Here is an 18,241-nt window from a genome sequence, read left to right on the forward strand (position 1 = left end):
TGACATGCAGTTCCAGTAATAGTAAGTCGGATTCTCTTAAGAGGCTTGAACCAAAGTAAATAGTAAAGAGGAGGCATTGGAACAGTCAAGAAACCCTTCTCCAACTTTGCTTAAAGGACAGAAGTCCTGTTAGTATTCACTGCAAACCTAATATTCAAGGACTACTCTAATTTGAAGACTGTGGCTTGGAGCTGGGCGTGGGATTTCACTCCTTTATCCACAGCACTTGGGAGTGGAGGAAGGATGCTGTCTCAAAGAAGAATTTGTCTAGGTAACATGGCTCAGTGGGTGAAATCGTTTTGCCTACAAGCTGGATAGAGTGTATAAATAGAGATGGTCTTTCCAAAGTGTTCGGTGACTTCCGACTTTCATTTTTCATTCACACAACACACATTGTGACATACAAAACCAGACTTTTTCCTAAAGTCTTTTACCCAACAGTTGCAGAAGCAAACTTAGATCATATGACCTATTTTGAATAGTCAGAAAACTTATTGGACTTAAGAACTCTCAGGGGTAGGATGGCATGCAGTTGCCTAGGTCTTCAGCGCACATTGCGCTCTCTCACAGCTCTCTAAGCATTAGATGTCCAGCTGCGAAATCCACTTAATGGATGAACTGCATTTATTAGTTCCGTTGGTTCCACACATCCGACCCTGTCAGGCGATGTGCTCTTTAAAGGCGTTCCCCCAACCGCAGTTCCCAGTGACTTGGAGAGAGTCCTGGTGTATCTCCCGACTCCATGTCCGGAGCACCAAGAAAGGAGCCTTACAGGTTCCCGTGACCACGGGCGAGCTCTGGTGTCATGCTGACCTGCCATCCCCGCTAACTGTCCAGTTTCTCCTCCAGGCCACGTTCTCCTTCGTGGCTGCGGCGTCCTTCAGGGTAGCCATCACCAGTTCCGTGGTCCTGACTGCTTCGTCCCTGCGCCGCGAGTCCCTTTCCGGCATCTCCTGCGGGCAAGAAGGATGTTTGCATTCTGGGCGAAAAGACAGGGGCTCGTCCCACGCACACCCAGCTCGGGGAGTCCGGTTGTTTTTACCTGCAGCATCGACTGCTTCTGTAGTTCTCCTGGGGTCACAAGAGCAAACAGAATAGAACCCACGCCAGCTCCCCCGCCTAGCACTGCAACTGCCACAAGTGCTTTACGAGCCACCTCCATGGCGGATTACACTACAAAAGAGGTGCCGTCCGCTTCCTCCCGCAGCCTAGAAGGAAGCCATGACATCTCACCGCTCCCTATGCGGGCTAGAGCGACCTAGGAGAGGGGCGGGGCCGGGCCTCAAATCATAGAGAAACAGCTGGGCTAGAGAGGGCTAAACACACGCGCACGTGCACACACAGAAATTTTTTTAAAAGTTGGAGCTGGAGAGATGCCTCAAAGGTTAAGCTCTCCCAAATGACCTTGGTTCAATTTCCCAGTATCTCACAACTGTCTGAAAATCCAATTCTAGGGAATCTGACACTCTCATACAGACATCCGTGCAAGCAAAACCAATGCACATTAAAAAAAAAAAATAGCGCTAAGCACCTTTGCTTTCAAAGAGTGCATGGTTGCTATGGATATTTCAATTGCCATTTTTTTCTGAGTAATGATAGTGCATGCCTTGGAAGGCAGAGGCAGGTGGATCACTGAGTTCAGGGCCAGCTTGGTCTACAGAGTTCCAGGACAGCTGGGGCAACACAAAGAAACCCTGTCCCGATAAAGAAACAAACCAAACCAAAAAAGCATTGCCAGTTTTCTTCCTTCCTTCCTTCCTTCCTTCCTTCCTTCCTTCCTTCCTTCCTTCCTTTCTTTCTTTCTTTCTTTCTTTCTTTCTTTCTTTCTTTCTTTCTTTCTTTCTTTCTTTCTTTCTGATTTATTTACTTGTTTTATGTATATGAATACACTGTAGCTGTCTTCAGACACACCAGAAGAGGGCATCTGATCCTATTATTACAGATGATTGTGAGCCACTATGTGGTTGCTGGGAATTGAACTCAGGACTTCTGGAAGAGCAGTCAGTGCTTTTAACCACTGAACCATCTCACCAGCCCGCATTGCCTGTTTTCAACCCTTGGAAGTTTCAAATTAATAAAGGACTGCTCAGCTACTGTTTTAAGTATACAATGTAATATAACAGCTAACATCTGAAATCTTAGTATTTAAGAAAAGTGAATCTGAAAGATTCTGATTTGGAGGCCAATCAAGTCTTCATTGGAAGACCTTGTTTCAAAACAAAGCATATAGGGGTTAGGACAAACACTTCAAAGCCATGTGTACAGAATAGGAAACAGATTTTTGTTTTTCTCTTCAGAGTATTGGACAAGCTTGGTACGACCGTGTGTGTGTGTGTGTGTGTGTGTGTGTGTGTGTGTGTGTGTGTTTACTTAATATGGTCCCCCCTCTTTTTTTTTTTAAGAGCTTGTAGGATTTCACTTTGTAGTCCTGATTGCCCTAGATCTTTCTAAGTAGACCAGGCTAGCATTGAGGTCTCAGAGTTTTGCCTGCCTGTTCTTCTAGAGAGCTGGAGTTTAAGGCTTATGCTACCAAACCTGGCTCCTCTTCATCATTGTTGTCATTGTCATCATAAGCAGGTTCTTAGCTCTCTTCGCTGGTTTTGAGCATACTCTGTAGTCTAAGAAACCTTGTATTTACAACCTCCTGCCTTAACTCCCCCTACCCCCTCTTTTGAGACACGGTTTCAAAGTTTTTCTGTGTAGCCCTGGCTGTCCTGGAATTCACTTTGTTGACCAGGTTGGCCTCAGACTCAGAGATCTGCCCAACTCTACTTCTCTAGTGCTACAATTGAAGGCCAGTATCACCAACACCTGACTGATATGTAGAATATTTTAAAGAATTCATCTGGTATGCAGATATATAGGGTGGTAGTGGGATTAAGTACCTTTAATCCCAGCACTTGGGAGGCAGAGGCAGGCAGATTTCTGAGTTTGAGCTCAGCCTGATCTACAGAGTGAGTTCCTGGACAGCCAAAGCTATACAGAGAAACTGTCTAAAAACAAACAAACAAACAAACAAACAAACAAAAAAACAAAACAAAAATCTACAACCAAACAACAATAACAACGACTATCACCAAACAATGAGTTCTTGGCAAGCTAGGGGAGGAGGCTCAGTGGTTAAGAGCACTGACTATGTACCAAGAGGGTCCAGATTGATTCCATCACCTTCATGGTGTTCACAACCATCTGTAACTCCTGCCCTAAGAGATCCAGTGTCTTTTTCTGGTCTCCATGGCAGAAGATATACTTGCAGGCAAAACACCTGTACTCATAAAAATAAATACCTTTAAAGTAATAAAAAGGGTCCCTAGCAAATAGCAAAAGCCACATAAATGTTCATTAAATAACACACAAATGGACCCAGAAATGGAAAGATGGCTCAGCTGTTGAGAATTCTAGCTGCTCTTCCAGAAGATCTGGGTTCAATTTTCTGCACCCACATGCCAGCTCTGTTTGTAACTCAGGCCTAGAACTTCTGATACCTCATACAGATATTATTCACGGAAAACAGTAATAGACATTACATATATTTAAGACAACAACAAGCTGGGCGTGGTGGCGCACACCTTTAATCCCAGCACTTGGGAGGCAAAGGCAGGTGGATTTCTGAGTTCGAGGTCAGCCTGGTCTACAGAGTGACTTCCAGGACAGCCAGGGCTATACAGAGAAACCCTATCTTGAAAAACCAAACCAAACCAAAAACAAAAAACAAAAAAACAAAACAAAACAAAACAAAAAACCCAAACAACAACAACAAAACCAAACCAAGTCCACTTGAGAAAACCAGTAAAAAAGGAGTTGGGAAGCTGGGCGTGGTGGCGCACGCCTTTAATCCCAGCACTCTGGAGGCAGAGGCAGGTGGATTTCTGAGTTCGAGGCCAGCCTGGTCTACAAAGTGAGTGCCAGGACAGCCAGGGCTACACAGAGAAACCCTGTCTTGAAAAATCAAAAAAAAAAAAAGGAGTTGGGAAATCCATCGTCACCCCGGCTCTTTATTTATAGGGCTTTAATCCAGATGCCCTTGTCTCCTACCTTGCCTGCCATCCCCAGTGTCTCAGGGAGTACACAGACTAAAGCTCTGTCTTTCCTCTTTGGCATCTCCCTCCCATGGAAGGCCCATAATCTCCCAGCATGTCATCATGCTTTCCTCAGCAGTGATTAAGAGGCCCTCTCCAAAGAGGATTAAAGCACAGTCTGTGTGGGCACTGGACACAGGGACTTGACCTGGAATCCAACCATCTCCACGTTTACAGAGTTACTATCATGGCCCTTGTGCCAGAGAGTAGCAAGGATGGATCTTGGTCTGGAGATAACCCAGACTCTCCATGGCATCCAGAAAGTCCTCAGTTGGCCAACCCCCTTTCAAAAAACAGAGAAGAGACTGGCAGATGTGAAGATCATCAGGATGTTGAGGTCAGTATTACTATACCACGTCCTGTGACAGGCTCATCTTCGAATTGTGCCCAACACCCCTGCTGTACTTATGCAGGTGTCTCAAAAGCCCCGCCTGCCCTCTATTGTGGTAGAGGCCTCAGAGGGGAGTGAGGAAGACCAGGAAGACCACCAGTGGCCACATGAGGAGTTGCTGGTGCTCACTGATGGTGAAGAAGACGCAGAAGCTTTCTTCCAGGATCAAAGTGAAGAGCCAGGTGAAAGTGGTGGCTGATTCGTTCAGGCCATTGACATTTAGATATTTTAGACCCACAATAGATGTCCAGGAATGTTAGAAAGAGGAGGTGTGGTGTGGTGTAGGAAGAAGGTGCATAATAGCATGCACAGAACCCTGGGTCCCAATCCTTGTACCACACATGTGTGCGGGCGTGCGTGCACACACACACACACACACACACACACACACACACACACACTGGATGAGAGAAGTCTAGGCAGCTGATATCATTGATGAACACTAGTGGACAATTAGAGTGTTTTTTTGTTTTGTTTTGTTTTGTTTTGTTTTTAAAGAAGTTTCACTATATAGTTCAAACCGTCCTCAAACTAAAGGTCCTCCTGCTTCAGCCTTCCAAACTGTAGATACAAGCCTCTAACACCATGCCTGGCTTGCTTGTTTGTTTATACCTTTATTTAAGCACTGAAGAGAGAGCCTAGAGAGATACTGCACTGCTTCACTATATTTCCAGTCCTTTTTTAATTAAATTAATTAATTAATTAATTAATTTGAGACAGGCTCACCTTGTACCTCAGACTGACCTGGAGCTCACTGTGTAGCCCTGGCTGGCCTTGAACTCTTGTACTCCTTTAACTTCAGCCATCTGAGTACTTGAGATTATTACAAAGTAGAGCTACAGGCTCTACACCCTGCCTGGTTTAGCGGGCCATTCTGATCTTGGAATGAGTGACGTCACCTTAAAAAAAAATCTAGGTGAGTGATGATGTCACATGCCTTTTATCCAAAGACTCAAGAGACAGGGATAGGGAGATCTCTGAGTTCGAGGCCAGTCTGGTCTACAGGTCAAGTTCTAGGACAGCTAGGGCCATACAGAGAAACCCTATCTTGGAAGAAAAAAATGTTTTTAAACTTGGTGGCTTCTGCCTTTAATCCAGACTCTTTGGAGACAGACAGGCCGATCTGAGGCAGACAAGGCAGACCTGAGGCCAGACTGATCTACATAGTGTGCATGTGACTCCAAACATTAAAAATAGTATTTTTATGTGCTTGTGAGTATGGGTGTGTGTATGTATGTCTGAGGATAATGGCTCGTCCTTGTCTCGTGGGAGCTTGTTCTGTCAGTCCACCTTGTGGGATCTGGGCACTGAACTCACTGCCAGTGAGTGATCTTACCTGTGGAGTGACACTCTCTCTCTACTATTTGTGTGCATGGTTTTTGTTTTCCTTTGTTTGTACTGTTGAGGATTGAACCCAGGGCTTTAAAGCACTTTTTAAAAAATGTTTATGTGGCTGGGCCACTGGTGGTGCACACTTTTAATCCCAGCACTTCGAGGCAGAGGCAGGATCTGAGTTTCCACACATCGAGTTGCAGAACAACCAGAGCTATGCATTGAGACCCTGTGTTAAGCAGGACAACGATGGATGTGGGTCTTAGCAATTAAGCACCCTGATACTTGGCTCACTTGAGCTTTTGCTGGCTAAGCTGTTTGACCAGCCCCACAAATGAAGGCCTTTTGCATGTTAGGTAATTTATCAGCTACTGAGCTTCACCTGTAGCCTTAATTTGCTTTTGTCCCTTTTTGTTCTGGAGATATGATTTATTATTTATCTTGCATGGCTCGGATCTTGCTGGTGTCTAATAATATTTTAATGGCTCATTACTGGGGAAGGAAGATGATGTAATTACCCTGTATCTATCTAGAGGTAATTAACATTTTGGAGGTTAATGAACGGCTGTATGTTGTTATTAAAAAGTTGTTGCCGGGTGTGGTGGCACACGCCTTTAATCCTAGCACTTGGGAGGCAGAGGCAGGTGGATTTCTGAGTTCAAGGCCAGCCTGGTCTACAAAGTGAGTTCCAGGACAGCCAGGGCTACACAGAGAAACCCTGTCTCGAAAAACAAAAACAAAAACATAAAGAGTTGTTGGGTTTTGTGTGTGTGTGTGTGCATTATGCTCCAGTCACAATGCTAAATACTTTTAAGAGTTTTCAGAACAACTCAATTAAAGGAGACAATTTCCCTTTATAAATGAGAGAATAGGGATAGAGGGACAGCTCAGTAGGTAGTGCTTGTTCTGAAAGCATGTGCACTTGAACTCAGATCCCTGTTATCTATATGGACAGACCAGTTGTGCATGACAGCTTACCCGCAATCGCAGTGTACTCTAGAGGTTGAGATCCCTGGAGCAAGCAAACTACCCAGCTAGACTAACTCCATAGGCAAGCTCTCCGTATATCAAGTGAAGGGCAATTGAGGAAGATACCTGATGTCAGTCTCTGCCTCCTAATACAAATATGCACAAATTACCAACCCCACTCCCACAAGCTGGGCTTGGATCTCATAGAAATTTGACTAGTTCCACTGACCCGGTACTGGATTAAAGGTAGAATAAAACTCTATTGCCTCACACACAAATAATGAGGCTCAGCAGTTCTAAGAGAACTTGCTACCTTTGCAGAGGGGCCTAGATTTGTTTTCTAGAACTCTTGTGGTAGTTCACAAGCATCTGTAGCTCCAGGTCTAGGGGATCAGATTTCTTCTAACATCCTCATGTACCAGACATGCATATGGCAAACATTTATGCACACTAAAACAACTAAATCTTTATTTATCTGGGTCAGGCATGGTAGCCAGCTTGTCCTGTTACATGTTAAAGACCAGCCAAGGCTACATGGAGAGACCTTGTCTCAAATCAATTAAAGACACAGCATATCAAGAATATTTACTCTTCTCCCAGGTTGGGCCTGGATCCCACAGGATCCCACATCTCCTTTAAGAACAATAAACCCTGGACTTGGCTGGGGTCAAGAACAAGATGCCTTCTGGATTCCTGAAGATACAGAGGGTCAGGAAACTCCCAATCTCTGTCCTCTTTGGGACCCAACAGGGTCCTGCATCTATAGAACACGATTTATGGAATATCCCCATTTCCCACCTCTCAGTACTTTTGGGGGTAAGTATTGGTGTTTTTTTTTTTCCTCCAATTTCATCTCCATTATTATTGTTTTCAAAGCTCTTTGGCTTACTCTAAGCTGCAGGACACACAATTCACACCAGCTCTGCAGTTCAGATTGAGCCCAGCCAGTAATGATGTCAGGTCTCCCCACCTGGTAACCCAGTATTACCCTCAGGCTCCAGGTTTATGAACCAGGACACAAATTGTGCAAACCAGGAAAACACTCTCAATTACTAGCTATTCATACAATGGCAAAATTCCAACTCTATGTTTGACCAACAAAAGCAGAATGGAAACTCTCAGAAATCTTTTGAGATTTAACTGAATGTCTTATAAGGCCTTAACTTTTATTCTTTGGTCTTTCGAGACAAGGTTTCTCTGTATCACCCTGGCTGTCCTGGAACTCACGCTGTAGACCAGGCCGGCCTTGAACTCAGAAATCTGCCTGTCACTGCCTGCCAAGTGCTGGGATTAAATGTGTGGGCCACCATTGCCCGGTTTAGGGCTTAATTTTTATACCCAGTCCAGCCATTGGATTTTTTTTTTCTTACTTCTAGTAGGGCAGCTGAAAAGGAGGGTCCTTGAATCCTCAGGCAAATCTCGCTTAGCAACAATTATCCCTGGAGAGCTGTGAGGAACCTAAGGATGCTAGGGCTCCCAGATTCTGCACTGGGAATGGCAATGGCCTCCTTGTATAAGGCTGTTTATGTAGGTCCCAGCACGGAGACAAGTCCACCCCGAGAACATCCACAGGGCATGCCTGTGGAGGATTGAGATCCTAGTTTTACTTCCAATATCTTAGTGAGAAAGCTGTGCCTACCGCCAGTTTAAATGCCAGGAAGCTTGAAGATAAGGGTGCATGCTACCCCAGGTTAGTTCTGCTGATTACACGTGCGCACCATTACGCTAGGCTTTTTACCATAACTACAGGTTTGATTCCCATGCCTTTAGGAGCGCACTTTCTATACTCATAAAGATTTACATCCTGGTTGAGATTTAGCTTATTAAGTCCCCCCACAAGATCGACCAGAGATCTTTAGTGAATAGTCACTATCACTCCCAACATGTGCTTTCGGTCCTAAAGATTTGCAAATTACGAGTCGCAGAAAAAAAAGGTAGCGAACACAGGGTCCTTAGGGTTCACAGACTTTATTGATTCAATAATAAACAGCAAAGAAAATGTTAACCATCACTCCGGGAGCGTCAATGTCGACCTAAAATAAAATAAAAAGCGTTGAGTAACCCAGAGGGGACTGCGGGACCTAGCTACATTTCTGCACGGTTAAGTGTTCCGGCGTCTGAGGATAGAACCCGCGAACGGGAAGCCGCAAGCACCGAAGACATAACGCCGAGAGGGCCAGAGCCCTTTCTTCTACCTCCGTACATTACGGGGAGCGGGACCGCACGCCCGGTCCCCGCCAAGAAAAGGAGGATCTACAAAGTCAGGCCCAGTTCCCAGTAGTTCCCTCGCATATAAAGACAAAATCAAGACTCACGTGAAAACCACCCTTGGAAAGGCCCCGCAACGCGCGGAACAACCTTATATACCCCTGGTGCCCGCCTCCAAGCTGCGATTGGTTCGGAGGCATCAGAGGGCGGGGTCTTTTGCGTGTGGCGGAACCTGTGAGCGGAGCGGAAGTGCGGCTTTTGGAATGAGCCGCGGAGTGTAGCCATGGCACCTCCGGGAGGAAAGATCAATCGTCCCCGGACGGTGACTGAACTGTGGGAGTGGGAACTGCGTCTTTGTTTCCCTTTGCTTCCCGGCATTTTCCTCTTTGGAAACAGGATTAGTTAGGGGCTGGGGTTGTTAGGTGCGGAGGATCCCGGGTGGGTGTGCAGAACCTTACATGCGCATCTTTTTCTTCCGCAGGAGCTGAAGAAGAAGTTGTTCAAGCGCCGCAGGGTATTAAGCAGGGATCGGCGACGGAAACGCCAGGTGGTCGGGGCTGTGATAGACGAAGGGCTGACTACGAAGCACCACCTCAAGAAGCGGGCGTACGTACAGTATTATCCTCCGGTTGGACATTCCTACCCACTTCCTACCAGGTTTCAGAGCATCCCAGAGGTCTCCAAATTTCTTGTTCTCTTTCACGTTTATGCAGCAACTAGTTGAGAGTTATGTTAGTTTCCAAACTACTAGCCTCTTATGGTATCATTGCTCACAGGATTCTGATGCTGTTGTTGATTGTTTTGTCTCGGGTTTTCAAGCAGGGTTTCTCTGTAGCTCTGGCTGTTCTGGAACTTTCTGTGTTGACCAGGCTGGCCTCTAACTAAGAGATCCACTTACCTCTGCCTCCCAAGTTCTGGGATTAAAGTCCTTCACCACCCCCACCACCCCCCAGCTGCTCACTGGATTTTTTTTTTTTTTTTTTTTTCAAGACAGGGTTTCTTTGTGTCGCCCTGGCTGTCCTGGAACTCACCCTGTAGACCAGGCTGGCCTCGAACTCAGAACTTACTGACTTAATACTATTGAGGTACATATTGAAGTCAAATTGTTAAAAAGTCTTAAGTGTTAAAGAGTTCCCTGAGGACACCAGAGCCCATTCAGTAATTTGAATGCAGAGACCTTATAAAACAAAAACTGGGCAATGATGCTCCCATTTAAATTCCAGTGCCAGGAGACTAAGACAGAAAGGTTGCCTGTTGGCTAGCCTGGTCTACAGAGTGAGACCTTTTCTTAGCTGGGGTCATTTTTGAGGCTCAGTTTGGTACAAATGAACCTGGATATTTTTTGTTTCCTGTCACTCAGGTCCAGTGCTCGTGCCAACATCACGCTGTCTGGGAAGAAGCGCAGGAAACTCTTGCAGCAGATCCGACTTGCCCAGAAAGAAAAAGCAGCCATGGAAGGTAAGTCTTGGGCACAGAGGCTACACAACAAGAAGTCTGGATTTTACCTGGGTTTTATCTTTTTTTTTTTTTTTTTTTTAGGATTTATTTATTTATTTATTTATTTACAGTGTGTGCACTGTAGCTGTCTTCAGACACTCCAGAAGAGGGCATCAGATTTTTGTTATGGATGGTTGTGAGCCAGCATATGGTTGTTGGGATTTGAACTCAGGACCTTTGGAAGAGCAGTCGGCGCTCTTAACCACTGAGCCATCTCACCAGCCCCTGGGTTTTATCTTTAATGCTTTCTTTTTCCTTTCCTTTTGTTCAGTGGAAGCCCCCTCCAAGTCAACCAGGACTAGTCAGCCACAGCCCAAGCAACAAAAGAAGATAAAAGCTCCCCAGGACGTAGCTATGGAGGATCTTGAAGATAAGAGCTAAAATCCCTGCCTCTTCTACCAGAAGATGGTCAACAGCACTGAGAAAGATTTGGAGGAACTTTGGAAAAAATATTAGCATATTTCACTTTCCTAGACACCTCTTCTACAGCGGACCCTGACCTCCCCTGGAGGTGTATATTGGGACCGAAGAGGACACAGAGAAAGACTGGAGGGCCACCTCTAGCAGTCAACTCCTTTTGTAATAAAGCTTTAGTGCGTTCACCGTGTGGGATGAAGTGCAGCAGGGATGAGCCATGTAGAAAGGCCTTTGCGTGTGGGTGGAGACACTTCAGAAGAAGGACACATTGTGCAACAAAGGCGACAAGAAGCTACAAAGTGAAGGCATGGTGGCGCATGCCTTTAATCCCAACATTTGCCAGGCAGAGAGGCAGGCAGATCTCTGTTCAAGGCCTCACATTGAGTTCCAGGGCTTTATAAGACCCTATCTTTTTTTTTCTTTTTTTTTTCTTTTTTTTTAGTTTTTGGTTTTTCGAGACAGGGTTTCTCTGTGTAGCCCTGGCTGTCCTGGAACTCTCTGTAGACCAGGCTGGCCTCGAACTTCAGAAATCTGCCTGCCTCTTCCTCCCGAGTGCTGGGATTAAAGGTGTGCGCCACCACTGCCCAGCTGTAAGACCCTATCTCAAAATGAAACTGGTTAGCTTCTTCAGTGCCCTCCCCCCCATCTTTCTAAACACTTCCAATTCTGCATTTCTGGAACATACAGACGATTAAGGGTGGTAGATAGGGAGGAGAGGGTCTGATCATAGTCCACACTATGTTTAGCATTAGAGTTAAGTAAGGAACATTTCTTTTTGGTTGTGTTTAGGGATTCAAACCCAGGGTACCTGCATTCGAGGCAACCCCTGTGCCATCTACATCTTGAGGGCCTGTATTTCCCAGTCAGCACTCAGTGAGATGCCAGATCTGAGGACTTTGTTTTGTTTTCGAAGATTTTCCTTATATAGGCCAGGCTTGGTTTGATCACATGGTCCTTCTGCTTCTGCCTCCATGGTGCTGGGGTGATGGGTATAAAAGACATGTCCAGCCCCCTTTCCTAACTTTTACCATTGTAAACAGCTAAATAGATACAGGGAGGCTAGTGATGTAACTCAGGGGTAAGGGTACTTGGCCCAAGCCCAACAATCTGAGTTCTATCCCTGTTACCCAAATAGTGGAAAGAGCTGACTCTACTCTTGTCCTCTGGCTTCCACACTTGAATTGTGGCAAGCACATGTCCCCATACACACAGCAAGTGTCAAAACAAAACTCAATTAGACATGGGCTTGCCACATTTAGGTTTTCATTCCTTCTCAACTAAATATCCATAACTGACAACCTTGTGGTTTTGAGTCCTGTGCTCAATGTGTGTGTACACTATATATGTTGTGTATACTATATAGTGTACACTATATAGTGTGTGTACACTATGTATGTAGTGCATGCCTGGAGTCTTCAGAGGCCAGAAGAGGCTGTTGGATCCCTTGGAATCAGAGTTATAGATATTTGTAAACTGCCACGTAGGTGCTGGGAACTGAGCCTGAGCATTTTGAAAGAGCACCAAGTATTCCTAACCCCTGAACTATCTTTCCATCCTCATTGACAATTTTTTATTTTATTTTACTTTATTTTTGAGACGGGAGATCTTTGTAGCCTGGCTGCCCTGGGACACCCTCTATAAAACTGGCTGGCCTCAAACTTATAGAGATCCACCTACCCCTGTCTCAAATGCTGTGATTGAATGTGTACAATACCACTGGCCTTAAACTTTTCTTTTTAGATTTATCTTATGGATATGAATATTTTGCCAGCATGGATGCATGTGTATCATATGCCCATGGAGACCAGAATCAGAAGCCCTGGAATTGCAATTACAGTTTGTGAACTAGCTGCCATATGGGTACTAAGAATTGAACTCTAGTCCTCTGCAAGAATAGCAGTTAAGTGCTCTTAACTGCTGAGCCATCTCTCCATCTCCAGACTACTTTATAAATGTCACACAACTCACAACCACCAGTAACTCCAGCTCCAGGAGGTCTGATGACCTCTTCTAGACTGAGAATAACTCATATACATATCATTTAGAAATAATAAAAAACATGTTGATCTTCCTTCCTTTTTTGTTTTTTTTCGAGGCAGAGTTATCTCTGTAGCCCTGACTGTCCTGGAACTCACTCTAGACCAGGCTGGCCTCGGAACTTCAGAAATCCGCCTGCCTCTGCCTCCCAAGTGCTGAGATTAAAGGCGTGCGCCACCACTGCCCGGTATGTTTATACTTTAACAGATTATTAGATTGCAATGTAGAAGAAAGCCTCGGAAGCTTTCCTATGCCTACGAAGCCCCTGGGGGGTGGGTGTGAAGGTTGTGCTGAGAGCAAGCCTATTACCCGCTGTGACCGATGCGACGCGGAACCAAAGTACTAGGGCTCCAGACTTAGCCGGACGGATTTTCCTGAGAGGCGGGGTCGATAGTTTCTGTCGCGTTTCCAGTCAGCACGCATGCGTCGCCTGTGCTCCGCCGCTCCCGCCTCAGGCTCCGGGTAGGGCTCCGGGATGTCCGCGTTGTGCGACCCTCCCGGGGCCCCAGGGCCACCCGGGCCTGCCCCCGCCACCCACGGTCCCGCGCCTCTCAGGTAGTCAGAGCCCCTGGTATCTTCCTTCATCGCGCCGCCCCGCCAGCCTTCTCCTCAGAAAGCTGGATCTTACCTAGAGAACCCGCGTCAGGATTCTCAGAGATTCTGGTCGCGTCTTCCCGGAACTCAGGGACCGCTTCACTAAAAACTCTGGGCTGCAATGCCTGCCCTGCTCGTAGTTCTGCCTCTCCCGAGACCTCAGTGCCTTCTTCGGCCGGCCTTGCTTTGCCAGCAGTTGGGGACATCAGCGCTCCTGAGAACCCAGCCTCCTTGCCCCTTTTACGGGAGGAGGCTTGGACTACATGAGAGTTTCTGGGGAGCCAAGGCTCGGAGCCGCAATATTTGTTCTCGTATTGAGGTGCCTTTATTTTTGATCAAAGGGAGGGTACAGAACCTTATCTGCCCAGAGAATGCGGTTGTGTTTGACAGAACAGATAGTAGTAAGAGGGAAGGGGTTTTACTTTCTCAACATCGCCTTCTGAGACTCTTAAGACACAGCTTATATATTGGGCGAATTGAAAGGCTTATATTCTGTGCTCCGGGGGATCCCCCACCCCCATTCTCTGCACACTGAAGGCATTTAATTCAGTGGGTGCGTGATTAGAATTCTCTCTCTTTTCCTTCATTCCTTCCCCCCCCCCCCCCTTTTTTTTTTCCGAGACAGGGTTTCTCTGTAGCCCTGGCTGACCTGGATCTCACTTTGTAGACCAGGCTGGCCTCAAGCTCAGAAATCTGCCTGCCTCTGCCTCCTGAGTGCTGGGACTAAAGGTGTGCGCCACCACGCCCGGCTCATTCCTTTCTTTTTTTTTGAGACAGGGTCTCTCTATGGATAGACATAGCTGTCTCGGAATTCGGAATTCATTATGTAGGTTAGCCTTGAACTCAGATCTGTCTGTGTTGGAATTGAAGGTGTATGTCACTGGTTAAGGCTGAATTCTTGAATAGTATGGAAAAGCACACATTTGGGAGGGAGAGCTTTTAGTAAGGTTACAGTTTTCTGACCATTGAGAGATTTCAGGGTGCTTGTGCTGTAGAGGGGGGGCTGAGAAGATGTTAAAGTAGGTATAGAATCTCAATATATTTAGCTAATTCAATTTTTCATTGAGTAATTCCCATATACCATCACCTTAACAAAAGGGAATTCTGTTTTAGGAGTTTAGAAATGGTTCCTGCCTCTTTGTAATATTTATCCTGATTTCTTAACTTTAATTTCTTTACCTGTAAAATGGGATCATAATAACCATATTGTTGTCAGGACTGAAAAAGTACTGGTGAAGTACTTAAAAGTGGGGTGGGGATGTAGCTTAAGAGATGGTGCCTAGTAGGCCTAAAGGCCTAGGTTTTATACCTCGTACTGAAAAAGAAAAAAGAACGTGGATATTTGAAAGGTAATCTGTTATTCCTATGATTATTGTTGCTGAAGGACAAATAGCATTTCTTGAATGACCAAGGTGTAACAGGAATGGGTATGCTTCTAAACCTTCATAAATTCTTATGAGGCACGTATTACCCTATTATCACATAAAAAGAAACCAGAGCTCATGAAAGGAATATAACTTACTTCACATCTCCCAGTATTTTGATTTTCTTTTTTTTTTTCTTCCTTACAGTGCTCAGGAGCTGTCCCAAGAAATCAAGGCTTTTTTGACCGGTGTAGACCCTATTCTGGGCCACCAGCTCTCAGCTCGTGAACATGCTCGATGTGGTCTTCTCTTGCTCCGTTCTTTGCCACCTGCTCGGGCTGCTGTGTTGGACCACTTGAGAGGTGTTTTTGATGAGAGTGTCCGGGCCCACCTAGCTGCCCTAGAAGAAAGTCCTGTGGCTGGTCCACCTCACCTCCGTCCACCTCCACCATCCCATGTCCCTACTGGTGGACCTGGCTTAGAGGATGTGGTGCATGAAGTGCAGCAGGTGCTGTGTGAGTTTATCCGGGCCAACCCAAAGGCCTGGGCACCCGTGATTAGTGCATGGTCCATTGACCTCATGGGACAACTGAGCAGCACATATTCAGGTCAGCATCAGCGTGTTCCCCATGCCACTGGCTCTCTCAATGAACTGCTGCAGCTGTGGATGGGCTGCAGGGCCACCCGCACATTAATGGACATCTATGTGCAGTGCCTCTCGGCCCTCATTGGTAGCTGCCCAGATGCATGTGTGGATGCCTTGCTAGACACTTCTGTCCAGCATTCCCCACACTTTGACTGGGTTGTGGCCCATATTGGCTCTTCTTTTCCTGGCACCATCATCTCCCGAGTCCTATCTTGTGGCCTTAAGGACTTCTGTGTCCATAGTGGGGCTGGAGGAGGAGCTAGTGCTTGTGGAAACTCTTCTCAACCCCCCTCTACAGACCCCTTCCCTGGATCTCCTGCCATCCCTGGGGAAAAACGGGTACCCAAGATTGCCTCAGTTGTAGGCATCCTAGGGCACCTGGCTTCCCGCCATGGAGACAGCATCCGACGGGAACTGTTGCGCATGTTTCATGATAGTTTGGCAGGGGGTTCTGGGGGCCGGAATGGAGAGCCCTCTCTTCAGGCCACAGTTCCCTTCCTACTGCAGCTGGCAGTCATGTCACCAGCTTTGCTCGGCACAGTATCTGGAGAACTTGTGGACTGCCTCAAGCCCCCAGCAGTGCTAAGCCAGCTGCAACAACACCTGCAGGGGTTCCCCAGAGAAGAGCTAGACAACATGCTAAACCTGGCTGTGCATCTAGTGAGCCAGGCCTCTGGGACTGGTGCCTACCGCCTGCTGCAGTTCTTAGTAGACACAGCTATGCCTGCTTCAGTTATTACTACCCAGGGCCTGGCTGTGCCAGACACCGTGAGAGAGGCCTGTGACCGGCTGATCCAGCTGCTATTGCTACATCTACAAAAACTAGTTCATCATCGGGGAGGGTCTCCTGGAGAAGGGGTGCTGGGCCCACCCCCACCTCCTCGTCCAGTGCCCTTTCTTGATGCATTACGAAACCATGTTGGAGAACTGTGTGGAGAGACATTACGGCTAGAACGGAAGCGCTTCCTCTGGCAACACCAGCTCCTGGGCCTACTGTCTGTCTATACACGACCTAGCTGTGGACCTGAGGCCTTGGGTCATCTACTGAGCAGAGCCAGAAGCCCTGAAGAGTTGAGTTTGGCAACCCAGCTATATGCAGGGCTAGTGGTCAGTCTCTCTGGCCTTCTTCCCCTGGCCTTCCGAAGCTGCCTGGCTCGAGTGCATGCAGGGACTTTACAGCCTCCCTTCACAGCCCGGTTTCTTCGAAATTTGGCCTTGTTGGTGGGGTGGGAGCAGCAGGGTGGTGAGGGCCCTTCAGCCTTAGGGGCCCGGTTTGGGGAGTCTGCCTCAGCTCACCTGGCTGATCTGGCTCCTCTCCTACTACACCCAGAGGAGGAAGTAGCTGAAGCTGCTGCCTCCCTCCTTGCAATATGTCCCTTTCCTTCTGAAGCCCTGTCCCCTTCCCAACTATTGGGACTAGTGAGAGCTGGAGTACACCACTTCTTCTCTTCTCTAAGGCTGCATGGCCCTCCTGGTGTGGCTTCAGCCTCTCAGCTTCTTACCCGCCTTTCTCAGACTTCCCCAGCTGGGCTCAAGGCTGTCCTACAGCTGCTTGTAGAGGGAGCCTTACATCGGGGCAACACAGAACTATTTGGAGGGGAAATGGATGGAGACAATGAGACCCTCTCAATTGTCTCAACCCCTTTGGCTTCTGCCTCATTGTTGGACATTAACCGGAGGCATACTGCAGCAGTGCCGGGTCCTGGAGGGATCTGGTCAGTTTTCCATGCTGGAGTTATCGGCCGTGGCTTAAAGCCACCTAAAATTGTTCAATCTCGAAACCATCAAGAAGTGATCTATAACACCCAGAGCCTCGTTAGCCTCCTAGTGCACTGCTGCAGCGCATCAGGGAACAGCGAGCGTGAGGGTTGCTGGGGGGCTCCCACCCTGAGCCCAGAGGCAGCCAAAGCAGTTGCGGTGACCTTAGTGGAGAGCGTGTGTCCTGATGCAGCTGGTGCTGAGCTGGCCTGGCCCCCAGAGGATCATGCACGAGCCACCGTGGAGCGGGATCTCCGAATTGGTAGGCGCTTCCGGGAACAACCTCTGCTGTTTGAGCTTTTGAAGCTGGTAGCAGCTGCTCCCCCAGCCCTGTGCTACTGCTCCGTGCTGCTGCGGGGGCTGCTGGCTGCCCTCTTGAGCCATTGGGAAGCCTCTCGACACCCTGATACAACCCACTCCCCCTGGCATCTGGAGGCATCCTGTATCCTGGTGGCTGTCATGGCTGAGGGAAGCCTCTTGCCACCAGCCCTGGGTAATATGCACGAGGTATTTAGCCAACTGGCACCTTTTGAAGTGCGTCTGTTGCTGCTTAGTGTCTGGGGTTTTCTTCGGGAGCATGGGCCCTTGCCCCAGAAGTTCATCTTCCAGTCTGAACGTGGCCGCTTCATCCGGGACTTTGCCAGGGAGGGTGGAGCTGAAGGAGGACCACATCTGTCTGTGCTGCACAGTGTCCTCCACCGCAACATCGATCGCCTGGGGCTCTTCTCTGGCCGCTTTCAAGCACCTCCGCCATCCACTCTGCTTCGGCAGGGGACTTGACCTTTTCTCTACAAGTTGTGCGAGGTTAAACTGAGAGAAGAGCCTAAGGTGCTACAGAAGGGTGGATGCTTCTAAGTCCGTACGTAATGAGTGGTGTCACTTTTTTCAAACCCCACCATTTTTTCTAAATAAAATTTGCCGAGTTGAGACAAACAGTCCAGTGTTTCTA

General features: G+C 47.4%; 4 protein-coding genes, 1 long non-coding RNA gene and 2 other non-coding genes across 8 annotated transcripts; 3 read left to right on the plus strand and 4 right to left on the minus strand.

Annotated features, from left to right (window-relative positions):
- Nucleotides 1-350: 350 nt before the first annotated feature.
- On the minus strand, nucleotides 351-1,270 carry Uqcc3 (ubiquinol-cytochrome c reductase complex assembly factor 3). The gene is made up of 2 exons (NM_001160356.1): nucleotides 1,043-1,270; nucleotides 351-953 (listed from the first exon to the last, which is right to left on the minus strand). The coding sequence occupies exons 1-2, from the start codon at nucleotides 1,160-1,162 to the stop codon at nucleotides 804-806; spliced, it is 270 nt and encodes an 89-aa protein (NP_001153828.1). The 5' UTR covers nucleotides 1,163-1,270; the 3' UTR covers nucleotides 351-803.
- A 2,944-nt stretch (nucleotides 1,271-4,214) lies between these two features.
- On the plus strand, nucleotides 4,215-11,096 carry Lbhd1 (LBH domain containing 1). Its single transcript, NM_001286103.1, has 6 exons — nucleotides 4,215-4,416; nucleotides 4,493-4,652; nucleotides 7,372-7,587; nucleotides 9,461-9,585; nucleotides 10,340-10,437; nucleotides 10,748-11,096. Exons 1-6 carry the CDS (start codon nucleotides 4,267-4,269, stop codon nucleotides 10,776-10,778), a joined length of 780 nt encoding a protein of 259 aa, NP_001273032.1. The 5' UTR covers nucleotides 4,215-4,266; the 3' UTR covers nucleotides 10,779-11,096.
- Nucleotides 8,724-9,107, minus strand: 5730408K05Rik (RIKEN cDNA 5730408K05 gene). The gene has a single exon (NR_027866.1). It is a non-coding gene; the product is annotated as an RIKEN cDNA 5730408K05 gene (long non-coding RNA).
- On the minus strand, nucleotides 8,873-9,022 carry Snora57 (small nucleolar RNA, H/ACA box 57). Its single transcript, NR_169267.1, has one exon. It is a non-coding gene; the product is annotated as a small nucleolar RNA, H/ACA box 57 (small nucleolar RNA).
- On the minus strand, nucleotides 9,036-9,111 carry Mir5136 (microRNA 5136). The gene has a single exon (NR_039598.1). It is a non-coding gene; the product is annotated as a microRNA 5136 (primary transcript).
- 1810009A15Rik (RIKEN cDNA 1810009A15 gene) lies at nucleotides 9,220-11,096 on the plus strand. Of its 2 annotated transcripts, NM_025463.3 has the most exons (4): nucleotides 9,220-9,301; nucleotides 9,461-9,585; nucleotides 10,340-10,437; nucleotides 10,748-11,096. In NM_025463.3, exons 1-4 carry the CDS (start codon nucleotides 9,263-9,265, stop codon nucleotides 10,855-10,857), a joined length of 372 nt encoding a protein of 123 aa, NP_079739.1. In that variant the 5' UTR covers nucleotides 9,220-9,262; the 3' UTR covers nucleotides 10,858-11,096. The 2 variants fall into 2 exon arrangements, 1 of the variants encoding a protein (NP_079739.1); NR_104416.1 differs by having other exon boundaries at nucleotides 9,220-9,585.
- A 2,227-nt stretch (nucleotides 11,097-13,323) lies between these two features.
- Ints5 (integrator complex subunit 5) lies at nucleotides 13,324-18,227 on the plus strand. Its single transcript, NM_176843.3, has 2 exons — nucleotides 13,324-13,485; nucleotides 15,096-18,227. The coding sequence occupies exons 1-2, from the start codon at nucleotides 13,406-13,408 to the stop codon at nucleotides 18,070-18,072; spliced, it is 3,057 nt and encodes a 1,018-aa protein (NP_789813.1). The 5' UTR covers nucleotides 13,324-13,405; the 3' UTR covers nucleotides 18,073-18,227.
- The last annotated feature ends 14 nt before the right edge of the window (nucleotides 18,228-18,241 follow it).

The sequence above is a fragment of the Mus musculus genome, chromosome 19 (assembly GCF_000001635.26).
Source record: "Mus musculus strain C57BL/6J chromosome 19, GRCm38.p6 C57BL/6J".
Lineage (NCBI taxonomy): Eukaryota > Metazoa > Chordata > Mammalia > Rodentia > Muridae > Mus > Mus musculus.

What these genes read in the sequence shown, in the direction of transcription:
- Uqcc3 (NM_001160356.1), bottom strand. Translation starts at nt 1,162, where the DNA reads ATGGAGGTGGCTCGTAAAGCACTTGTGGCAGTTGCAGTGCTAGGCGGG. An exon ending in AGAAGCAGTCGATGCTGCAG is followed by an intron (nt 954 to 1,042) that starts GTAAAAACAACC and finishes TCTTGCCCGCAG; the next exon opens with GAGATGCCGGAAAGGGACTC.
- Lbhd1 (NM_001286103.1), top strand. Translation starts at nt 4,267, where the DNA reads ATGGCCCTTGTGCCAGAGAGTAGCAAGGATGGATCTTGGTCTGGAGAT. An exon ending in ACCTCTCAGTACTTTTGGGG is followed by an intron (nt 7,588 to 9,460) that starts GTAAGTATTGGT and finishes TTTCTTCCGCAG; the next exon opens with GAGCTGAAGAAGAAGTTGTT. An exon ending in AGAAAAAGCAGCCATGGAAG is followed by an intron (nt 10,438 to 10,747) that starts GTAAGTCTTGGG and finishes CCTTTTGTTCAG; the next exon opens with TGGAAGCCCCCTCCAAGTCA.
- 1810009A15Rik (NM_025463.3), top strand. Translation starts at nt 9,263, where the DNA reads ATGGCACCTCCGGGAGGAAAGATCAATCGTCCCCGGACG. An exon ending in AGATCAATCGTCCCCGGACG is followed by an intron (nt 9,302 to 9,460) that starts GTGACTGAACTG and finishes TTTCTTCCGCAG; the next exon opens with GAGCTGAAGAAGAAGTTGTT. An exon ending in CACCACCTCAAGAAGCGGGC is followed by an intron (nt 9,586 to 10,339) that starts GTACGTACAGTA and finishes CCTGTCACTCAG; the next exon opens with GTCCAGTGCTCGTGCCAACA.
- Ints5 (NM_176843.3), top strand. Translation starts at nt 13,406, where the DNA reads ATGTCCGCGTTGTGCGACCCTCCCGGGGCCCCAGGGCCACCCGGGCCT. An exon ending in CACGGTCCCGCGCCTCTCAG is followed by an intron (nt 13,486 to 15,095) that starts GTAGTCAGAGCC and finishes TCTTCCTTACAG; the next exon opens with TGCTCAGGAGCTGTCCCAAG.